This window comes from Pithys albifrons, chromosome 9 (genome assembly GCF_047495875.1).
Source record: "Pithys albifrons albifrons isolate INPA30051 chromosome 9, PitAlb_v1, whole genome shotgun sequence".
NCBI lineage: Eukaryota > Metazoa > Chordata > Aves > Passeriformes > Thamnophilidae > Pithys > Pithys albifrons.
This window is the reverse complement of record NC_092466.1, coordinates 34,807,802-34,831,269: the sequence shown is the minus strand read 5'-3', so window position 1 is coordinate 34,831,269 and position 23,468 is coordinate 34,807,802. Positions and strand designations below refer to the sequence as shown.

Here is a 23,468-nt window from a genome sequence, read left to right as displayed (position 1 = left end):
ACAATCCCTGGATCCAGGAGCTGTGGAGAAGGCAGGAAACTTTAACAGGAGTGGGGCTGTGAGCTGAGAGTCCCTGAAGGGGTCAATCCTGCCCTTGGATACAGGGGCTGGGGGTGCCCCTCCAAGGGCAGCCCTTCTGGGGGGGTCATGGGGCTGCTGGGGGGGATCCCCGTCCCCCCCAATCTCTCTCTCCCCCCGAGGGTTCCCTCCAGTCTCTCCCTGGGGGGTTCTCCACAATCTCTCTCCCAGGGGATCCCCCCAGTTCCTCCCCCAGGGAACCCCCCCCAGTCTCTGCCCCGGGGATCCCCCCACTCTCCCCTCCAGGGTTCCCTTTCCCCTCAGTCCCCCCCTGGGGGTTCCCTTCCACCCAATCTTCCCAGGGGTTCCCAATACCCACCACCCCGAGTTCCCTTTCCCCCCAGTCTCTCCCGAGGGTTCCCCCAATCCTCCCCGGGGTTCCCTTTCCCCCAGTGCCTCTCGGGGGTTCCCTTTCCTCCCAATCCCTCCCAGAGGTTCCCTTTCCCCACAGTCTCTCCCGGGGTTTCCTTTTCCTCTCCCGGACGTTCCCTTTCCCCCCAATCCCCCCCAGGGTTCCCCCCAGTCTCTCCCGGGATTTCCCTTCCCTTCCCTTCCCTCTCTCCCCATTCCCCCAATCTCTCCCGGGATTTCCCTTCCCTCTCTCCCCATTCCCCCAATCTCTCCCGGGATTTCCCTTCCCTTCCCTCTCTCCCCATTCCCCCCAGTCTCTCCCGGGATTTCCCTTCTCCCCATTCCCCCCAGTCTCTCCCGGGATTTCCCTTCCCTCCCTCCCTATTTCCCCCCAGTCTCTCCAGGGATTTCCCTCCCTCCCCATTCCCCCCAGTCTCTCCCGGGATTTCCCTTCCCTCTCTCCCGGGATTTCCCTTCCCTCCCTCCCTATTCCCCCGTCTCTCCCGGGATTTCCCTCCCTCCCTCCCCATTCCCCCCAGTCTCTCCCGGGATTTCCCTTCCCTCCCTCCCTATTCCCCCCAGTCCGTCCCGGGATTTCCCTTCCCTCTCTCCCCATTCCCCCCAGTCTCTCCCGGGATTTCCCTCCCTCCCCATTCCCCCCAGTCTCTCCCGGGATTTCCCTTCCCTCCCTCCCCATTCCCCAAATCTCCTCCGGGCCCCGCCCCTGGGTGGGCGGGGCGCTGTGACGTCATCCCCGCGCGCCGGCCCCGCCCCTGCCCCCCCCGGCCGCCGCCGCCGCCGCCATGGAGTCGAACCGGGACGAGGCGGAGCGGTGCATCGGCATCGCTCTGGCCGCCGCCAAGGCCAACCAGCCCGACAAGGCGCGCCGGTTCCTGGAGAAGGCGCAGCGCCTGTACCCCTCGCAGCGGGTCCGCGGTGAGCGCCGCGCCGGGGGGCCCGGGGGCAGCGCGGCCTGCGCGGGGCCAACGCGCCTGACCTCTCACCCGCACCGCGCCTGCGCCCCGCGCGCGGGGGCTGCTGGGAGAGCGAGTCCCGCGGGGGCACAGCCCGGGGGGACCAACCGGGGGCGCCGCCCGGCCCGGCCCGGCCCTTGGCTGGGGCTCCCGGGGAGGAGAAGGAAGGGCGGGGTACCCGGCATCCCCCACCCACCCCTGGGAGCGGCGCTGCGGGCGGGGACGGGGCTTGGCCCGGCGGGAGGGAAGTTCTCGTGGGGGCTGCGGGAAGCCCTTCGGCTCCCTCCTCCTCTTCTCCCCCCAGGCCTCCTTTTACCCTCCTGTTCCTCTCTTACTTGTGTTCCTCCTTTCCCCCTCCTGTTTCTCTTTTTCTTATTCCCATTCCTCTCCCTCTATTCCACTCCTTTTCCTGTTCCTCCTTTCCCCCTCCTATTTCTCTTTTCCTATTCCTCTCCTCTTCTTATTCCCATTCCTCTTCTATTCCATTCCTTTTCCTGTTCCCCTTTTCCCCCTCCTATTTCTTCTCTCCTCCTTTTCCTCTCCTCCTTATGGTCCTTCTTTCCCCCTCCTGTTTTTCCTTTCCTGTTCCTTTCCTCCTCTTATTCCCATTCCTCTCCTTCTATTCCTATTCCTCTTCTTCTCCTGTTCCTCCTTTCCCCCTCCTATTCCTCTTCTATTCCTATTCCTCTCCTCTTTATGTTCCTCCTTTCCCCCTCCTGTTTCTCCTTTCCTGTTCCTTTCCTCCTCCTATTGCTCCTCTTCTTCTCCTCCTCTTCCTGTTCTGCTCCTGTTCCTCCTTTCCCTCTCCTGTTCCTTCTCTCCTTCTACTCCTCTCCTCCTATTCCTATTCCTCTCTTCCTTCTATTTCTCCTCTCCTCCCTTTCTTTTCTTATTCCTCCTTTCCCCCTCCCTCCTCCTCCTCCTCTCCTCATTCCTCCTCTCCCTCTCCTGCTCCTCCCGGTGTTTTCCTGCCGTTCTCAGGCAGACAGGCCATGCCTGAGCTCCCACCCTCACACGTGTAACAAAATAATCCTCCTCTTTGAACTCTCTGCGTTTCCAGGGACAGTCTCACTTCCTGGGAGCTCCTGATTCCCGTGGGAAGTGGTTTCTGGAGGCAGCCAAACAATCCTTTCCCTGCGTGTTCTGACGTTGCGGAAATTCATCCAAAGGGCTGTGGATTTATTTTCCTTTGCTCTGACCTGCTCTGAGTTTGGGTTCTGTGGCTGAGCTGGGCAGCTCTGCCTGTCCCAGGGCTTGCTGTAATCCTCCTTTTGGCTGCTCCAGCCTCCTCCCACTCGCTCAAAGCAGAGTGTCAGCCCCTGGTGCATGCACTGTGGTTTCCCTTCCCTTGCTTTCCTTTGGAATTTGTACTTCTGTGGAATCCCTGGGTAGGAGAGGTGCCTTTTGGAGCAAGGCAGAGAGCAGGGAGGGCAGCAGGGCAGGTTAATGTTGGACACAACGTGCTAATTTGTGGCCAGGCCAAACCAAGTGTCACACCCGAGGCCCCTCTGTCCTGCTGGTTCCCTGCCCTTTGGCTCTGGAGCTGGGAATGCTGCTGGAGGTGCTGTGGCCCCACAGTGGTCACCCAGTGTCCCTGGAGCTCCTGGGAAGGCTCTTTCCCAGGATTTACGGGGGGTTTGGCAACACTGAGCAACGTGGCCCTGGCACCACAAACTCCGAGCCTGGCTGGGCCCTTTGGTGTCGTCACGGGCTCAGGGCAGGGTTTGGGAAGGGGATTTCAGGGGGATTTCAGGGGATTTCAGCCCCAACCTGCCGTGCCAGCACAGCCAGGGGCACAGGCACAGCCAGGAAAAGTGTTCCGTGGCACGTGCTGGGTGAGGGGCAGCATGGGCAGAACTGGAGGCTAATTCAGCCCTCCCTGCCCCAGTAGCTCCATGGATTTGTGCTCTGCTGGGACTGCACCAGGGTCCAGCGTGGCTTTGGGGTGCAGAAGCAACAGGATTGGGGCTGTAGAGGTGTTGGGAAGGAATTCCTGGCTGTGAGGGTGGGCAGGCCCTGGCACAGGTTGGGCAGAGAAGCTGTGGCTGCCCCATCCCTGGAAATGTCCAGGGCCAGGTTGGACAGGGCTTGGAGCAACCTGGGCTGGTGGGAGGTGTCCCTGCCCATGGCTGGGGGTGGAATGGGACGATCCTTAAGGTCCTTTCCAACCCAAACCAGTCTGTGATCCTAAAAGTCCCTTGGCAAGGTGTGGGGGACTGAGCCCGAGCCAGCAGGAGCAGGGTGGGTGGGGGAACAGCCTCATGAGGTGAAGTTTCAAACCTCCAGGTTTGGAAGGAGCAAAAGCCAAGATGATAACTCTGTGAACATTGGAGTGGTGGGAATATGAGGGAGGGAAGGATTTCTTTTTCTGAAATAAATTATTTTTAATGTGTGAAACCCCCAAGCTCCAAAGCTCATCCAGTGAGTTACAGCTCATTACTCCTGTCATTTTTATCCCTCATCCTGTGTTGGCTGTGGGATTATGGAGTGGTTTTTTCTTGCCCCTCCAAGCCCTGGGGGCAGATAGGATATCTTGGATATCTTGGCTCATCTCTTGGCCTACAAGCTCTGTTGTTTGCACTTGCCTGAAGAAGGTGATACCCCCACAGTGCAAGGTCTGTGGTGTGCAATGCCTGGGAGGAGGTGGAACCTCCTTCCCAGTTCTGGGCTCTGGATAAAGGACTGCAAGCTCGTCAGGATGCTGAGGCCTCTGTAAATAACATTGTCTGGCTTTACTCAGAGTGTGTGTGCCTGTTCTTTTTAATGGGGCTGAAGAAATCAGGCTGGTACTTGGTTTAAAAAGTAGTTTACAAAGATGGTGCTCTCCAGCTGCCAGGCATGGAAAGATCCTTCTGTGCTGGAGTCTCCCTTGGTTGTGGTCAGGCCAGCCCTGGGTGTTAGTCCCTTCTTGGCTGAAGAGGGTGGAGGACAGTCCTTGTGAGGAGGGGAAGAGAAAGCAAAGTGAATTTCTGCAGTTTTTGTTCAGTAATTAAGAGGTTTTCACAGCTGCTCCTGATGTGGGGGTAAGAGAGAAGAGCAGGGTGGCTCCTGTGACAGGGCCTGTCGTGCTGGCAGCCACCAGTGCTGCAGTTGTGTCCCCAAAAACGGGAGTGTCCCCGTGGGAGTGGCATCCCACAGAACCATTTCTGAGCTCTCTAAAGATGCAGCACCATCACTTCACTTCCCCAGCACTGCAGACTCTCAAAGGCAGGAGGTAAAGAAGAGTAACAGGCTTTAGAATATGCTAGAGGAGAAATTTGAACATGCTTTTGCTGCTAATGAGAGATTGTAGAGGGAAAAAAAGACAAGGATGCCCCACTTGGGTGACCCACTGTGGCTCCTGGACTGTCTGGCTGGGTAGTCCTGTGGTTTTTATGGAGGTTGTGTGCATTGGGAGAAGCAGGGAATCTTCAGCACTGGCCCTCATGTCTGGGCAAGAAGCAGCAGGAGCTGGAGAGTCCTTTGGGTGAAAATGTGGGGCCTTCCTGAGGAACGGATTCCTTGGGTGGAGATGTGAGGAGCCTTCCTGAGGATGGGATTCCTTGGGTGGAAAGGGGATTTCTTCACAAGAAAGGGATTCCTTGGGTGGAAAGGGGGAGTCTTCCTGAGGGTGGGATTCCTTGGGTGAAAATGTGAGGGGTCTTCCTGAGGAAGGGATTCCTTGGGTGGAAATGTGGGGGTTCTTCCTGAGGAAGGGATTCCTTGGGTGGAAAGGTGGGGGTTCTTCCTGAGGAAGGGATTCCTCGGGTGGAAATGTGGGCTGTTCCTGAGGAAAGGATTCCTTGGGTGGAAAGGGGGAGTCTTCCTGGGGAAGGGATTCCTTGGGTGGAAAGGCGGGGATCTTCCTGAGGAAGGGATTACTTGGATGGAAAGATGGGAGTCTTCCTGAGGATGGGATTCCTTGGGTGGAAAGGTGGGCTGTTCCTGAGGAAGGGATTCCTTGGGTGGAAAGGTGGGGATCTTCCTTTGGAAGGGTGGGGGCTCTCAGAGCAGTGGCAGAGATGAAAAAGCAGAGCTGGAAGGGCAGGTGGAGCTTGGTGGTCTCTTAACTTCTCCTTCTTCATTCTGTGTCTTTCTCTCATTTCAGTCCTGCTCGAGTCGCTCAACAAGAACGAGCAGTCACCCAATGGCCAGTCCCGGGAATCCACAAACCCTCAGTTCAGGAAAACCAGCGGAGACTTCACGTCGGCCAACGGAGAGGCAGGAGGGGAGGCCCCCAAGGGCTACACGCAGGACCAGGTGGATGCAGTGAGGAGGTGTGTGCTCAGCCCTGCAGGGCTGTGCCTGGCTCAGACCAGGTGGATGCAGTGAGGAGGTGTGTGCTCAGCCCTGCAGGGCTCCCTGCCTGGCTCAGACCAGGTGGATGCAGTGAGGAGGTGTGTGCTCAGCCCTGCAGGGCTCCCTGGCTGGGGCCAGGTGGATGCAGTGAGGAGGTGTGTGCTCAGCCCTGCAGGGCTCTGCCTGGCTGGGGCCAGGTGGATGCAGTGAGGAGGTGTGTGCTCAGCCCTGCAGGGCTCTGCCTGGCTCAGACCAGGTGGATGCAGTGAGGAGGTGTGTGCTCAGCCCTGCAGGGCTCCCTGCCTGGCTCAGACCAGGTGGATGCAGTGAGGAGGTGTGTGCTCAGCCCTGCAGGGCTCCCTGCCTGGCTGGGACCAGGTGGATGCAGTGAGGAGGTGTGTGCTCAGCCCTGCAGGGCTGTGCCTGGCTGGGACCAGGTGGATGCAGTGAGGAGGTGTGTGCTCAGCCCTGCAGGGCTGTGCCTGGCTCAGACCAGGTGGATGCAGTGAGGAGGTGTGTGCTCAGCCCTGCAGGGCTCCCTGCCTGGCTGGGACCAGGTGGATGCAGTGAGGAGGTGTGTGCTCAGCCCTGCAGGGCTCTGCCTGGCTCAGACCAGGTGGATGCAGTGAGGAGGTGTGTGCTCAGCCCTGCAGGGCTCCCTGCCTGGCTGGGACCAGGTGGATGCAGTGAGGAGGTGTGTGCTCAGCCCTGCAGGGCTCTGCCTGGCTCAGACCAGGTGGATGCAGTGAGGAGGTGTGTGCTCAGCCCTGCAGGGCTCCCTGCCTGGCTCAGACCAGGTGGGTGCAGTGAGGAGGTGTGTGCTCAGCCCTGCAGGGCTGTGCCTGGCTCAGACCAGGTGGATGCAGTGAGGAGGTGTGTGCTCAGCCCTGCAGGGTTCCCTGCCTGGCTGGGACCAGGTGGATGCAGGGAAGAGGTGTGTGCTCAGCCCTGCAGGTGCCTGGCTGTTGTCATGTGGCACCGCTCTGGTTTTCACAGTGGTTTAGGGATCTCAGCTTTGAACCACATGCAGTGGTGTTGAGAGCACACCCAGGAGGGTCAGAGCTCCAGCAGCCCTGGGAGGCACCTGGGGTGGGTCTGCCCCTTCTCCAAACCCTGTTTCAGGCTGTCCTTTAGTCCTCTCTGCCGTTGGCACATCCTGGAAGCTGAAAGACTGAACTGCAGGCACAGTCACCTGGTAAACTTTGTTTAAGGTTATGGGCATGGCCTGAATTGCACAAGAACCACTCCAAGGGACTTGCAGGGTGCTGGTTACATCATCCACTTCTCCAAAAACCCAGCTTGTTGGATTCAGCCTCATCTGAGTCACCTGAGAAGGAGCCCATGGCTGGGCTGTGAGTGTGCCCAGGAGGAGCTGGGCTGCAGCTCCCTCCTCCAGAGTTCAGCTGTGTTAGTTTTAGGTCTGAATGAGCTGAGGAGGGAAAAAGCCAAGAGCCCAATACCCTTCAGATCCTGTAGCCCCTCCAAAACGTGAGTGTGGAGGACCTGAAGTTTATTTGCCAGTGGCATTCCTCTGTGGGTGATACCACAGCCTGGGGAGAGGCCCCTCCACCTCTTCCAGCCTGACTCGTTCTGTGGGAATTTTGTCACACCTGGAATGAGTTGGAGAAAACAACTGGGTCACCCTGAGAGGAGGAAGGGCTGAGCCACCCGGGGACCCAGAGAGGAGGAAGGGCTGAGCCACCCAGGGACCCAGAGAGGAGGAAGGGCTGAGCCACCCAGGGACCCAGAGAGGAGGAAGGGCTGAGCCACCCAGGGACCCAGAGAGGAGGAAGGGCTGAGCCACCCAGGGACCCAGAGAGGAGGAAGGTCTCAGCCACTCAGGGACCCTGAACCACAGCCACCAAAGCCATGGGGTGTCATGGAGCTGATGGGCTCAAGGCAAAGGGGCTTTCCCTCCTGACCCCCCGTGTTTCCTCCCCTCTCCTCTGGCAGGGTGAAGCAGTGCAAAGATTACTATGAAATCCTGGGAGTGAACAGGGAAGCCTCTGATGAGGACCTGAAAAAGGCTTACAGGAAACTGGCGCTGAAGTTCCACCCGGACAAGAACCACGCGCCGGGGGCCACGGAGGCATTCAAAGGTAAAAGCAGCTCCAGATCTGTGATCTGCCCCCAACCACCAGGCAGGGACACTGAGCTGGGCTGGTGGCAACTCCTAAAAACAACCTCATGAGTCAGGTGGAGTGAAATAAAGCTGCTCTTTGTGAAGGTGTCTCTCCTGGGGCTGGTTGGATCATGAACAAAGCATAAGCTTGAAATAATAAACACAGGTAGGATTCACCTCTGCTAATGGGACAAGGAGAAGCCTTCCTTCCCTTCCTTCCCTTTCCCAGGTGTGTTGCTCCAGCCTCCTGCCATGCTGCTCAGGAGGGAATTCCCTCAGGAGGTTAATCCTCCTGGGTTTTTTGAGAGGTACAGGAATGTTCACCTAACAGGGAGAAGCCCCAAGTCCTGCAGGTTCTGGGTGCTCCCCTGTCTACTGGCAAGCCCAGGAGAGACCCAGTAAGTTGTGCAGCACCAGAGAGAGCCATTGGATTCACAGATCCCTTGAGAGAAACATTCCAGGAAGCACCTGACCATTGCAAAAGGCTATGGATGGAATTGGTGGATAGAAATCCCAGGTGGAAGTTTCCAGAGTGCAGCTGAACCCATCCAGAACTCAAAAAAGGTCACCAGAGGCTCCAGTCTTGCTGCAAACAGCCCAGTCCTCATGGCCTCTCTACAAATGCAGCAGAGATGTTTCCTGGGTTATAAAATGAAGTAATTTTCCAAGAGAAATGCTATTGCTTGGAACATATAACCCATTTTTTTCCTGCAAGCTGTGGAAGTTTGATTCTTATCATCGAGCAAAATGCAGAACTCTCTGGTGCCAGTTGTACAGCACTGGTTTTGTGGTGGTGAGCCACAAAAGGGATCTGATTCTGGCCATTTTTTAGGAAGGAATCCTTCCCTGTGAGGGTGGGCAGGCCCTGGCACAGGTTGCCCAGAGAAGCTGTGGCTGCCCCATCTTTGGAAGTGTCCAAGGCCAGGTTGGACAGGGCTTGGAGCAACCTGGGCTGGTGGAAGGGGGGCTTAGACTGGGGCAGGGAGGCTTAGTCTGGATGGTCTTTAAGGTCCACTCCAACCCAAACCATTCTGGGATTCTGTGATTTTGGGAGAGAAATGCATAAGGCTTCTGCTGGAGCAGGGAGCAAGGCTGGCCTGGTGTGCTGAGACAGTATTGGGGTGAGCTCCCTGCAGACATGAATTCAGCAGTAAAAGTCTTATGTAAGGTTTGTTCAAGGCTTCTAAGACTTAAATCCTTACCTGATAAGTGTTAGCAAACAGTGAGCTGACCCCCAGCTACTTGGGGAAGGCTGTGCAGTTTGGGGGGCAGATGGAGGAGCACACAGAGAGGTGTGTGCAGAGCTGCTGCTGGCTGGCCCATCCTTGGATCCCTGCTGGTGGCACTGGGCAGGTTTCCTCACCTCTAATCTTCTCTGGTGATGTTTGCTGAGGGCTTTGACAAGAGTTACGTGCCAGAGGTGGCGCGTTAGGCAAGGTGCCCTTTATCCCCTGCTGCAGAGCTCTCTGCTCCTGGGTTATCTGCTCCAGGCCTTGCCTCCTGGGCTCACTGTCCTTCAGCCCCCAGCTGAGCTCCCAGCTTGCTGAACTCCAGCTGCTTGGTGTCAGAGGGTGAACAGGGAAACGTGCACTGCAGTGAGGGGGTTAGTTAATTTTTTCTTACACTGATGTATGAGCTGAAGCCTTGGCATTTTCCCTTCCCCATGGCTGCTGATAAAGTGCCTTGCCCTGAGCCTCTGTCTCAACTGTAAACTCAGGTTGTCATTACAGTTGGCTGCAGTCTGTCCTGTGGCAGATTTGCATCACTACCTGTGTGATGCTGGAAGGGAGTTGAACCTGGTTACTCAGAGCTAAAATTCTGATCTGGAACGAGATGTCCCTCGGCTTTGTCAGCACCAAGTCAGACAATGGACAACCCCTGAACTGCCCCATTCTCGTTGCTTGGCTGGTTCTTTCAGGCTGTGTGGTTAATGTGCTCCCAGTCACTCCTTGCCCACCACCTTCCCTGCCTGGCTCTGGAGTTGTTTGCCCAGTGTGCACTAATTATAACCAAAAGGGAGAAGGAGTGTATTGACATTACCCCCTCCACACTCCCAGTCTCCAGTCCAACAAGAAACTGTACACCTCCCTCTGACCGTGGGGAAAAGGTGGAATCTTGGAGCTGATCCCCTCCAAAAGGGCACGAATCTCCCTTTTCTATCCCTCCTGCCGCTGCCTTTTACAAACCAAGCAGCCTCTGCTGTGGGCATTTTGGCTCCCTGTGGCACAGGGTGGGTTGGTACAGAGAAGTGGGAAGCTGGAACGTGTCAGGAGGGAAGCACAGAAAGGGGAGGGTGGCAGGTAGGCATTTTGGGAGGAGGGCAACTCAGGGAACTGGCAGGATTCAGTTCATTTCCACCAGGACAGTTCCAGTTCATTTCCACCATCACAGGACTGGTTAACAGCCCTTGTAATTATGCACCTTACGTCTGACATCTGGAAATTTTGAAATTCATACCTGACAGACACGACTTCCAGCTAATGTTTCCTTACCAGTTTTCATGGAAAGTCTTGAAGTCTCTGTCAGTGATCCAGCCTGTGTTTAAATTCCTTGCAGTTCTGGGTTTTGTGCTCTGGCATTGAATGCCACGTTTGAATAAAATCTGTCAACTACAATTGTGTTTCCCCACACAGTTGGTTACAGCTGGAGGTTTTCTCTAAGGACATGCATTGGTGAGGCCACACCTTGAGTGTTGTGTTCAGTTCTGGGCCCCCCAGCTCAGGAAAGAGATTGAGGGGCTGGAGTGGGGCCAGAGAAGAGCAACGAGGCTGGAGAAGGGACTGGAGCACAAGTGCTGTGGGGAGAGGCTGAGGGAGCTGGGGGTGTTCAGCCTGGAGAAGAGGAGGCTCAGAGGTGACCTCAGCACTGTCTGGAACTGCCTGAAGGGAAGTTCTGGCCAGGTGGGGGTTGGTCTCTTCTCCCAGGCACTCAGCAATAGGACAAGGGGGCACGATGGGCTCAAGCTCTACCAGGGGAAATTGAAGTTGGAGAGCAGAAAAAACTTGTTTGCAGAGAGAGTGCTCAGGCATTGGAATGGGCTGCCCAGAGAGGGGGTGGATTCCCCATCCCTGGAGGTTTTTCAAGTGAGCTTGGCCGTGGCACTGAGTGCCATGATCTGGTAAAGGGACTGGAGTTGGACTTGATGATCTCGGAGGTCTTTTCCAACCCAATCCATTCTATGCACCAAATTCATATCAGTCATATCATAACTTCCTCATTTGAATTAATTAAGGGATTTTTCCTCAAGCCTCTTGGTGTGATTTCCTCCTGTCTGCGTTTGCCAGCGACGTGTGCCAGGAACCAGCAGCCTATGGAAAAGATGTGGATAGCTGAGAATCTCATCTGTATGATGAGAAGGGCATGTCCTGGCAGCTTGCAGGGCTAAAAGTGTTATCTGCAGGAGAGAGAGGCTAATTGCTTCCTTATTGTGCCCTTGCAGCCATCGGGAACGCTTACGCCGTGTTGAGCAACCCGGAGAAGAGGAAGCAGTACGACCAGTTTGGAGACGAGAAACTCAACCCTGCCCGCCATGGGCACGGCCACTCCGACTTCCACCGAGGCTTTGAGGCCGACATCTCCCCCGAGGACCTCTTCAACATGTTCTTTGGTGGTGGTTTTCCTTCTAGTAAGCACCTTAAACCTTAATCTCTTGAGGGGGTCCTGGAGTTGTTTGGCCATGCAAGGGTTGCTCAGCTTGATGAGAGTGAGTTCTCCTTCACCCACGACCTAAACAGCTCAAGGTTTTTAAATTGTTCAGGTGGGTGCTTGGAGAGCTCGGCATCCAGCAGGTAATTCCATGAGAGCTGGAATTCTGCCCAGCTTCAGGTGTTTGTTTGCCTGGCTGGCAGCACTGGCTACTGTTACCTGGGGTTGGATGTCAGAACAAAAGATTACTTGTTTTAAGGCTCGTTGCAAAAATAACCCTGTTTTGAGGAAGGTTTTTCTGCCTGGTGGTTTTAGGAGCTAAATCTTCTTACTAGAGCAAACTCTGGGCCTTGCTCGTGGTCTGTGCTCCACCACACAGCTGGAGCAGTTGCTGTGAGGTCAGTGGCCACTTCCCTCCCTCCCCTGTGTCCCATAAAGAAGAGGGGAGTGTTATTTTCTACAGCATAATTTAGACCTCTTGAAGTGAAAATGAAATCTGCATCCTGTCTATCCACAGTGCTGATCATGGCTTGGGTGGCAGGAAGGAACTGAGCACCTGTTCCTTCACCTGCTCAGTTCCAGTCAGAAAAATACAGATTTCACACCAGGATAAGGGTGTTTTGGAAGCCTCTGGTGGTATCTGAGTGGCAGTGGAGACAGGGGTTATTTGGCCTCTGTGGACCAACTTAAAAAAAGAAATAATTTGATTTCAGTGAAGATTTCCTCTGGTCTCTCTCTGCTGTCTGCTGTGTAGGAATTAACACACCACCACCAGTGACTCCCACAGCCCTCTGGAAGCCTTTTGCAGCCTTCCTGTTCTGCCTGCAGAGAGGCCAAGCTGCTCCAGCAAGAACAGCATGTTGCTGTTTTGACTTAGTCTTCCTTTCCCTTTCCTCACTGTCCCGAGAGAGTTCAGGGCTGCTCTCTCAGCTGGGCTCCCTCTGCAGCTGTAGCTTTGGTATTTAAAACCAGACATGGGAGGGCTTTGTTTCCAGGGTGGAAAAAATGCCAGAATTATTTCTGTTTGTGGTTGGGTTTATCCTAAAGGAGGCCTGTACAAGATGCTCTCTCTGTGTAGCTGACCCTGCTTTGAGCAGAAGGTTGGACCCCCTGAGGTCACTGCCAACCTGAATTTTGATAGAATCACAGAATGGATTGGGTTGGAAAAGACCTCTGAGATCATCAAGTCCAACCCTTGGACCAACTCCAGTCCCTTTACCAGATCATGGCACTCAGTGCCACGGCCAAGCTCACCTTAAAAACCTCCAGGGATGGGGAATCCACCCCCTCTCTGGGCAGCCCATTCCAATGCCTGAGCACTCTCTCTGCAAAGAAGTTTTTTCTGCTCTCCAACTTCAATTTCCCCTGGCAGAGCTTGAGCCCATCGTGCCCCCTTGTCCTATTGCTGAGTGCCTGGGAGAAGAGACCAACCCCCACCTGGCCAGAACTTCCCTTCAGGCAGTTCCAGACAGTGCTGAGGTCACCTCTGAGCCTCCTCTTCTCCAGGCTAAACAAACACCCCCAGCTCCCTCAGCCTCTCCCCACAGCACTTGTGCTCCAGTCCCTTCTCCAGCCTCGTTGCTCTTCTCTGGCCCCGCTCCAGCCCCTCAATCTCTTTCCTCAACTGAGGGGCCCAGAACTGAACACAACACTCAAGGTGTGGCCTCCCCAAGGCAGAGTCCAGGGGAAGGGTCACTGCCCTGGGCCTGCTGGCCACGCTAGTTTGGATCCAGGCCAGGATCCCATTGGCCTTCTTGGCCACCTGGGCACACTGTTGGCTCCTGTTGAGCTTCCTATCCCTCAGTACCCCCAGGTCCCTCTGCCTGGCTGCTCTCCAGCCACTCTGTGCCCAGCCTGCAAAACCTTATAGCAGTTTTTTTGCATATAACCCTGCAAAATCTTACAGAAATACCTCTGGATATATCCTGGAAATACTGCTCTGCACTGGGTACACCTTAGGAATACTCCTGTGTCAGGCTGGAAGCAGGTGCCATGGGTCATGGGCACCTTTTGTGGTGCTTTGCTGGCCACCCAGCACCATCCTGCCCGCAGTGGCTCTGGTGTAACAGCTGTGCTTGCCCACAGGTAACGTCCACGTGTACAGCAATGGCAGGATGAGGTACACCTACCACCAGAGGCAGGACAGGAGGGAGCACCAGGGCGATGTAAGTGGGCAGCAAAGCAGGGGCTGGGGGCTAAAGGTGTTCCCATCACGTGAACTGGGAGCTGGTTGCTGTGGCTGGCTTGGGAAACAGTCCTGCTCTTTGCCACCCCCCTGAACAGAAGGCTGGACTCAGTGTTATGAGGGTTTGCTGGGGAGAGCCAATTTTATTTTTAAAAAACAAACAAGAACTTCCTGAGTATTTTTTTCTCAAGCTTGAAGGGAAGAGTGTGTGCTGCTGGAACTGGAGGGAGCTGAGGAGGTGAGGGAGAGGGGGAATTGCTTTCATCCAACGCTGAAAAGGGGAGAAGGCTTTCCATAAAACCAGTCCTGCTCACTAGCAGAAAATCCAGGAAAACAAAATATGGGCATGAGGCTTCTGGAATTCCCTCACAAGATTCCCCCTGCCAGCCCCCTCTGCCTTTGTGTCACATCCAGTGAGTTTGGACATTCAGAGTCACAGTGCCCAGTGGGCTGCTGGGTGGCCCCCAGTTGTTCTGGGTTACTCCCAAGCCAAGTTATTTCAGGTTACTCCTCACCCAAATGCCTGCAGAAAGCAGGAGAGTAGAGGTTATGTCGGAGCCCTGGGAGGGAGGGAGGACAATGCTATGGGATCCTCAGCTGTGGGTGGTGCTCCACTGTGTGTTTCTGTTCCCTCAGGGTGGCCTGGGGCTGTTTGTCCAGCTGATGCCCATCCTCATCCTGATCATTGTGTCTGCTCTCAGCCAGATGATGGTGTCCAGCCCTCCCTACAGTCTGAGCCACAGGCAGTGAGTCCCTGATCCTCCAAAACTCACCCACATGGGGAAGGGTGGGCTCTGCAGAGGTGTGGGGGTGCAGGGCTCTCACCTCTGCTTTTCCTGGTTTCCTTGTTGGTTGCTCTGTCTCCTGACCTCCTGCTCTTGCTGCCAGCTGTCTCATAGCACTGAGGGCCTCCTGATTCTCACACAGGTCTGAGATGGAAGGGGCAGGGGAAGTTTCTCACCTCCCTAAGGGAGAGAGTTCTTTGACAGGGGCCTTGTGCAGCCCATCCCACAGCTGGCTGTGTCCTCCTGGCAAGGGGCAGGTGAAACAGTTTGGGGCTGTGCTGAGATCCCATGTGGAAAATGACTTGAGGTGTAAACTGGCCAGTGAGAAACAAAAGCCAGATCTCTTCTTCATGAAAGCCTCATTTATGCCTAGTGCAAAGCAGTAGAGGAAGAGAAGAAGGAATAAAAGACACTCCCAGAGAAATCCCCTTCTTTTGAACTCTCATCTTGCCATAAAATAGCTTTGGCCAGACATTCATGATACGAAAGTGAAACTGTTTCATTCTAGATCCTGTGGAAATGCCCCAGCTGCTGACTTGGCTGACAAATGGAATGGGTCTTTATTCTCAGTCACTTTGCAGTGCCAACAGGCCTGATTTCTGGCTGCTTGCATCATGCTTGACAAAAGCTTAATGTATGTTCAGTGGAAGTCCCTTGTGTGTACTTAAAGAGGGCAGGGTTGGTTACAGTCCAGGATCCTGCTTAGTCTCACAGGTAGCAACGTTTCCCATTGATCACAGAATCCCAGAAGGGTTTGGGTTGAAAGGGACCTTAAAATCATCTTGTCCCACCCCCTGCCATGGGCAGGGACACCTTCCACTAGTCCAGGTTGCTCCAAGCCCCATCCATTCTGGTCTTGAACACTTCCAGGGGTGGGGCATGATGTTAAATACTATAAAACCCAGCTTAGCTTTCAGGTTCAGGAAAAATGACTGTGATATTAGTGCTTGGAAGCAAAAGATGGAGTGGTTTGGGCACAGTGAAGGGTTATTCTGAGAGAGTAGAGAGTGTTGAGCTGCGATTTCCGCAGTTGGTATTGGCACTATAAAATTAAGCCTTACATTTATACCAGTTTGTGGTGTATGTGCAATATAACCCAGAGTTTGTGGGGTGAGAGGACACTCAGGGGAGGGCAGGGGTTTGCTCCCAGCCTTGCCAGCTGCCAGAGGAAAGCCATCCCTGAGCCCCAGATGTTTCTCCAGTGCTGTGTTCCCTGTGTTGTCCCTGTCCCTGCATGCTGGGGCAGCAGCACCAACCAGACTTCCAGGTCTGGGTTTGGTCAGGGGCAGCCAGTGAGCTGCTCCAGTCCTGCCTCAGCCTTCCTGAGCCACCAGGGCACTTGTGCTGGGACAAGGCTGTGCCAGCAGGAGGAGCTGCTGCATCGCTCACGGCAGCTCCTGGGGAGGGAAATGCTGTGCCTGAGCTCGCAGAGCAGGAGGCCAGGGAGGTTTCACTGGCACACGGAGATTTTAATGCCACTCTCCACAGTGAAACTGTCACTGAGGAGAGCAGAGTCCTAAAGAACCATCGGTCACTCCATGACCTTTGGAAATCTCTTCCAAACAGCAGCTTTCTGCTGGAAGAGCTGTCTGGCTGCAGGCCTGACTGTGCCACTCTGCTCTTCAGTAACACCTCGTGGAATTTGGCTGAGTCCATTACACATCTGACCACAGGTGGCAGGTTCCCTGTGCCCTCATTTTCGTGCTTCACACCCAGATGTGCTGCTGTAGCTGTGCCAGCCTCAGACCTCCTCCTGTGAGGGCACACTTTGGAGTTCATCTTTATGAGAAGAGCTCAGGGCTCTGTCTTCACAGGTCAGATAGTGAGCTGTGTTCTCCCAACCTGCCCCTCTGCCTTGAAAAATCCCAAGGGAGCTCTCTGCTCCTGTTCAGTCCATCCAGTTACCCACGGCTCATCCCCAAGGGCTGGGCCTTGGTGAAACGTGCAGGAGCCTTTGAGTCACTCCTGTAAACCCTGATAACAGACTGAAGGGCGACCCAGATGAGTTAATGTTTATACCTGGCTTAAGAATCAGCTGGCTTTGAATGCAGCAGCCAGCTGGTGTTTATTGTTATGGGCACCTTTGGGCACGTCTCCGGACAATCCGGGTGTTTGGGCACAGGTCCAGTGTTGCACACCCTGGGGAGGATCTCTGGGTTTGCTGGAGTGGCAGGGAAAGCACATGCAGGGCTGTATCTGAAATGCAAATCCACAGGGCCAGGGCAGGAAGAGATTTCCTTCTGGAAAGTGCTTTCTGTGCTGGTTGGTGCAGAGCAGGTCTAATTCTGTGAGTGGAGGAAATTGCAGAAAACTTTAATTGGTGCTGAAAATTCCAGCAAAGGCTTTGTTTTAAGTGGGTTTAGGCCCTGGGCAATCCTCCTCAGAGTTATGTCTCTGTTCAGAGCTCTGCCCACTGAGCTGGAGGCCTGGCAGCTTCCCTCTCCCTGTGTTGGCAGCTCATTCCCACCAGAACTGCTTTTCCTTTCCCTGTGGCTGGTTGGGAGGGAGGGATGTTTCCAGCGGTTTGGAATCACGTCACACGGTGCATTTCAAAGAGCCAGGGGGCTTTGCTTTGCCCTTGGAGCGTGTCCTACACTGCTCTGCTCTTCTCCCTGGAGCAGGTCTGTGGGTCACACACACAAGAGAGTCACAGAGCACTTGAAAGTCCCCTACTACGTCTCAGAGAGCTTTGCAGACGAGTACACGGGCACGAACCTGAAGAACGTTGAGCGGAGCGTGGAGGACGACTACATAGCAAACCTCCGGAATAACTGCTGGAAAGAGAAGCAGCAGAGTGAGTGGGGGGCCAGGGCAGAGAGCCTGGGCTTTGGAAAGCTGGCTGGTGCCAAAGTTATACTTTAACATGGTGCCAGCACATTTCCTGTGTTGTTGGCTTGGGGGTTTTTTTTCAGGCTGTGACTTCATGACAGACCTGGTATGTGGGGGTTTTTTTCTGTTTTGGTTTGGTTTTTAATGCTGCTGTAGAACTGGTCAGACAAGAGCTGTGCCCTGGAGGTTCCCCTGCCCTGTCACCAGAAGATCTCTGGTTTCCAGTGCAAGGGAAAGGTGGAATCATAGAACCATTTAAGTTGGAAAAGACCTCTAGGATCATAGGTCTGTGTAATATTTTAGTTGTTCAAGGACTGTGTGGTGTCGTGCATCCCACCCCTGCTCCAAGGGCTGTGGGGGCACGTGGGGTTGGGAGGGACATCCACCCAGCCAGGCAGTGTGACAGATGACCCAGCCAGCCACCCTGGCAGCACAGTGTGGTGAGGGCAGCGAGTCCCAGGGACAGCCTGACGTCCCTGGCTGCCCATTCGCAGCATGTGATGGTCACAACTGTGGCCGGGGTGGCATTTCAGCACCCAGCATGCCAGAGGGGCTCTCAGAGCCACGGGTAGTGCCAGCTGAGGCCAATGCACCAGTGCTGGGCTCACCTTTGTGTGCCCCCTGGGACTGGGGGCTGGTCCCGCCGGGCTCTGGAGCCCTTCCTGGGGATGGATGAGCTGTCAGCTGCTCTTACGCCCATCCTGTCCCGGAGGGCGCGGGGCACTTCCGCAGCCTCATCCTGTGTTTCACCTCGCCTGGGACAGCTGGAGGTGCCTCCTGTTCCCAGCAGATCCCATGGAGGGGGCCGGGGCTGGCAGGGGTTCTCCTCCCACGTGGCATTCCTAACGCTGGGCTTCTCCCTTGGCAGAGGAGGGCCTGTTGTACCGGGCACGCTACTTTGGGGACTCGGACCTGTACCAGCGGGCACAGAAGATGGGCACCCCCAGCTGCAGCAGGCTGGCAGACGTCCAGGCCTCCCTGCACGGATAGTCCCGGCCCCGCTCAGCACGGCACAGGTACCAGCAGAGCAGGGAACTCGTAATGCTTTTAACACCTAAACCCCTGGCTGAGACACAGAGCTCCACAGGGCTCCTGGGGCACCCCCAGGGCAGGGACACCCCTGCCCCGAGCGGGCACTCCCTGGCAGGACACTGGTTTGGTTCAGTTTGCATGTCCCACCCTCGGCTCTCTCCATCCCTGTCGGTGTTGGGGCTCTGGGAACAGGGCAGGATCCCTGGGGGAGTTGGGGGCACCGTGACTGGTTGGAGGTTTGTTACCAGCCATGACATTCAGCCTCCACATTTTAATGAACCTTTTGTTGGTTGCTTTATTGCCTGATTTACTGGAAAAGCTGTTAGCACGTGAATATGATGACAGGGAGCGGAATCCCACCCAACAGATGTTCCTTCCCCCCCTGTTGCCTTCCTGTGACACTCAAGGAGAGCAAAGCAAATGGCCAGAATTCCCAGCAGGCTATAGAAGTAGATTACTGGGTTAAACTGGGAATCAAAAGCAGCTCATTGGGGTTGGGTCTGGAAAATTTGGGGGTTGGAGGGCTTGGATTAAGGAGAGCCCTGATGTGAAACCAAATGTGCTGCACCAAAGTAATAAAAAAAAAACTGGCACAGGGTTTGGAGTCCTTTTTCTGCTTAAATTTCTGAGCTGATTTCTCCTTCCAGGTGCTGTTGGACTGTGAAACATGCAGGCCCCTCTATCCCAAAATTATTTGAAAACTGGGTTTCTGTAGGAAAACCCAAAGGTGGAGCTTGTACCAGGAGTTGCACGGACACCATTTCGGCTCACAGGGACTCCCTGAGGACATTGGCCAAAGAGCTGCTTTATTTGCAGCTTTGGGGTTTATTTTCTTTGGCATCTGAAAGTTTGGCCTTTAAAGTAAATCCTCTGGGCCACATTCACAGCTTTTTTTTTTGGGTGTATCCTTGTTTCGGATCCATCCTTATCTTGATCCGCCTGCTCTCCTGTTTGGATGACTTCGCCTCTTCTTTCACCACACGCTGGTGTTAATTACCTGCTTTTCTTTAATTCCCTCCCTGCACCCGTGGTGTGAAAAGAGCCTGGAGAAGCTGCTGCCTGTGCTGTGGGGTGGGGCAGGCAGGGGGAGTCACGGCGATTGTCCGGAGACTGACACGGCTACCGCTTTTGTTCCCAGACTCTTGAAATGCCTGAAGACTCTTGGTGAAGTGCACTGAGCCGAGGTGACAGACTTTGCTATTTAAAAGAATCAAACCTTTATCTGAAAAAAAAATGGAATTGGAGAATTAGCAACGCACAACTGCCCTCTTTCTTCTCTCTGCCTCTCTCTGCCGCTGGGGCAGTGATCAGCACAGGAAACACAGCTGCCCTCTCCTGCTGCCCTTCCAACCCCACCGGTGTGCTCCTGGGATCCCACAGCCCTGGAAGGGACACAGAGAGTGGAAAACAACACTAACTGCAGAAGCCGTGAAGCAGGAGGAGACCCTTCGCCGCTGCCAATGGAGGGAGAAGCAATTTGGTGACAAAACACTTAAGAAAAAAACAAAGAAGAAAACATAATCTATTTAGCATTAATTTATAGCTGTATATATGTTGTACTTTTAAACTATGCAGGGGTTGGATGGTTAAATTATTTTGTTCTCTGGCAAGCAGGGCAGCCCCTTCCCGGGGTGTCCCACTCCACAGCGCTTTCCTGCCTGGCACTAAGGCAGGACCCACGTTGCAGTTGCTGCACTTTGCTTAGGGGAGGAGCAGCGTTGGGATGTCCACCCCTGCCCTCAGTGAAAGCAGAGCCCAGGCCTGCAGGGGGTGGCACAGGGCTGGGGGAGCCGTGGGGTGGTTCTGCAGCGTGGGCAGGAGCAGCAGAGTGTCAGCTGAGCCCCGTGTCACACTCGGGGACAGGGAGGGTTGTCCTCGTGGCTTTTGCTCTCGGGCGTTGGGTTCAGCTGTGCAGTAACTCCTTTTTCCGCCGACTCGGCTCGAATTCTGCCTGGTAATCAGCACATGGAGAGGGCTCTCCATGAGGGCTTTGCACCGGCCTGGCCCTCTGCTGGGGGCTCTGTGTGTGTCCTGCACTCGGGGCTCCTCACCCACACACCCACCCTGTGCAGCCTGGCCCTGGCCCTGGCACCACATTTCCTAGAGGAGACCTGGAAAATGCTGCAGATCCACAAGGAATGGAGTGTTCCATCACTTCTGAAGGAAGTTCTGCTGGGGGAGAGCAGGGGGTGCCTGGTCTCCCCTCGGGCACCCCCTGAGCTCAGAGATGTGTCTCACTCCATCACCTCAGTGGGAAGGTGCTCCAGGTCAGGAGCCACCTCTTGGAAGCAAAGCTGGCACGAGCAGAGCCACCTCCCTTGGGATAAACTGGATTATTTCAATTCTGTTTTGCTGCTCTGCAGTTCCATTTGTGTCTGAAGACATTTCCAGTGAGAACCATCCCCCTGGCACACTCCGGGGAGTGAATCAGAAGCTTGGTGGCTCCCAAGTGGGCTGGCAGAGGTGGTTTTATCCCGTTGTCCTGAGGAATCCACTCTGTCTTCAGCTGTTAATTTATTTTGTGAAATCTCCCCCTCCCATTGGCCACAAGCCCTGTTACCCCACAGCAGCCATGGCTTGGAACTGATTTTAAGGGGGTTTTAATTTTACTCTTGGGGGTTTTTTTTAATGATTCCTCCACCTTCAGAAGGAGCTGGGTGGAAGTTCCGCGTTTGGAAATGGCACTTGATGGAGGCACAGGGATGAAGGGGATGGGGTTAAAGGAAAATCCTGCTCGCAGAAGGAGCTGGATGTGCTGCCCAATGGCATTCCCTGCCCGGAGCCTGCCCGCCACAACCTTTGGATCATTGTTTTTTCCAGTAGATACCCACGGATCACAAGGAGCGAGGAGGGTGGATGCTCACAGAGGCTGTATCTCTCGATTTAGAATTAATTATACAATTGTACATCTATAAATAAATGTTTATAATGTGAAAGGCTCTGCCTGTGTTGGTGTCCTGCAGATCCTGCTCCAGCCAGCTCTGGTTTTACAGCTCCTCCTTGTATCTGCACAGGTGGGCCGGGGATGGAATTTGGGGTCTGTGCCATCCTGGGAAACCCTGGTGGCTGAGAGCCTGGGGCTGGGCTGGCAGTGGGATGGAGAGGAGGTGGTGCACCTGTGGGTCCTGGCAAGGTGACAGCAAACACCCAGCAGGACATTGCACCAAACTGGTTCCACTGGGATGTTCCCAGAAGAGCAACTCACTTCCCTCCCATTGGCCAGCTGCCTCCGCCCTCCAGCTTAGGTCTTTTGGGGAATGCTTCACTCTCATCCCAGGATGCCACTGACCTGGCAGCATCATCCCAGTGTTTGAAGGTGCCCTTCATGGTCCCCATCAGGGTGGGCAGGAAGGCTGGGGCTCCTTTTGTCCTGACTTGGCTCTGTTCCAGATGGCAGTGACTCAGAAACTTCCAACTGCTGACCTGAAATCCTTGTGGTTGGATTTGGGATCTCTGCTCCCAAATGTGTCTCTTTACCCCACATCCCCCCTCCTTGGGCAGCACAAAGCTGGACCACCCAACACCCCCCTCCTCCCATCCCCACGCACCAAAGGACTGGAGGTTTTAGGCTGGAACTTTCCCATTTTTTCCCCTTCTCTCAGAGGCCAAGGGTCACGTCACTGCCATTTCCCCTCAGTGCCACTTTCCCAGCAGTGGTGGGTGAGTCAGCCCTGCCAGCACAGGGAGTCAGGCACGGCTGCAACCAGGAGAATCCATAGTTGTGGCCCAGTTTTTGGGGTGAGTTTAGGGCACTTTGGGTCTGGAGCAATGGGAGATGCTCTGAATTCAGTCAGTGTGTGCTGGTCCCTCCTCACCAGCAGGTGATTTGGGTTCCCATTAGCTCATTAGCCTGAGTTTTAATTGGAGCAGTGCCAAAGATGGGGAGGCAGCCAGGGAAGGCAGGTACCCCAGGAGCATCCCCCTCTGGCAGGGGGCAAAGGGGACCCCACTTCTCACCATTATAATTTTTGGCAGTAAAACTTGAGGTTTATCATCACCATGGGATTTAAATCCTCCTTTGCCTTATTGCTGTTGGTGCCCCCAGAATCTCCTTTTTCCCACTGCTGTGCTGGCCCCTGGGACCCCCAGGCTGATGCTGGTGCCACAAATAGCTCCATTGATGCCTCCTGGATCCCAAAATAGCCCTTTGCCTACCCCCCTGCCATGGGAGACATTTAATCCAGCCTCTCTGGAAGCTCCTAGCACTTTCCAGGGAGCTGGCAAACCCCGGGGACCTTGATATGCCTCCAAACTTCTCATAGAAAGGCTGTTTTGCTATAAATAAAAGCAAAGCTTCACCTTCATAGCTGGGCCTGTGACTGTGGGGCCTTTTGGGGCATGTGATCCTGCACGGAGGGTTTTGCTGGACATCCCCAGCAACAAGCCTGTCCTGTTGCTCTGTGTCCACTATTGGGAGTTTTGGTGGGTTTTTTGTTTTAAAAATGGGATTTGGAGTCCCCCACCTTCCCTCGGAGTGGCTGGTAGGGGACGAGTGGGGGCCATGCTGAAAGCACAGGAGACACAGGGCCAACCCCCCTGTGCTTAGAAGCTTGATATTTAAAAATACATGTATTTATGGGGCTATATTTATCTCTCCAAGTCTCAATATGCCTCAGCAGGGGATGATGGCACAGCCCCAGCTGAGCCGCCGGCGCTGCTGCCGTCACCGCGCCGTGAATTGTCCTGGGATCAACGTGCTGCTTCCACCCTGTGCTGCCAGTGCCAAAACCTGCTCCTCTCGTGGTTTTGTCAAAAGAACTTTGGGTTTGGAGTTCCTTTTCCAGCCTCCTCTCTGCATCCAGGGGTGAGTTTGTGCTGGGTGATCCCCTGCCCCTGGCACGGCCATGCCCCTCACGTGACGGGGGGATGCTCTGGCACATGACCCTTTGAGAAATGCTCCAATGCCCAAAATTCTAAGGGAAACCTCCCCCTCTCTTTGCATAATGTGGGTGTGTAAAGGCCTGCGTGCAGCTGTGCCAGCCTGGCCCTGCTTGTTGCCCTGACTGCTCCGAGGTGGTATTTACACCAGTGAGCAACCTCCGCTCCCAGCACTGGTTGGGGGTTGTCTGTGTCGAAAACAAGGGGTTTTTCCCATGAAAAGTCACCATTTGTCCACAGAGGGATAAAAAGAAAATCCAACAACCCAAGCCTGAGCCAGAACAAACTTGGAAGTGAATGGAAATGGTTTT

General features: G+C 54.9%; 1 protein-coding gene across 2 annotated transcripts; it reads left to right on the top strand.

Annotated features, from left to right (window-relative positions):
- The first annotated feature begins 1,207 nt into the window (after nt 1-1,207).
- Nucleotides 1,208-21,218, top strand: DNAJB12 (DnaJ heat shock protein family (Hsp40) member B12). Of its 2 annotated transcripts, none has more exons than XM_071563706.1 (9): nt 1,208-1,365; nt 5,491-5,659; nt 7,635-7,780; nt 11,243-11,428; nt 13,534-13,613; nt 14,270-14,379; nt 17,040-17,212; nt 18,116-18,263; nt 19,418-21,218. In XM_071563706.1, the coding sequence occupies exons 1-8, from the start codon at nt 1,233-1,235 to the stop codon at nt 18,235-18,237; spliced, it is 1,119 nt and encodes a 372-aa protein (XP_071419807.1). In that variant the 5' UTR covers nt 1,208-1,232; the 3' UTR covers nt 18,238-18,263; nt 19,418-21,218. The 2 variants fall into 2 exon arrangements, with proteins under 2 accessions (XP_071419807.1, XP_071419808.1); XM_071563707.1 differs by having other exon boundaries at nt 18,927-21,218.
- Nucleotides 21,219-23,468: the final 2,250 nt, after the last annotated feature.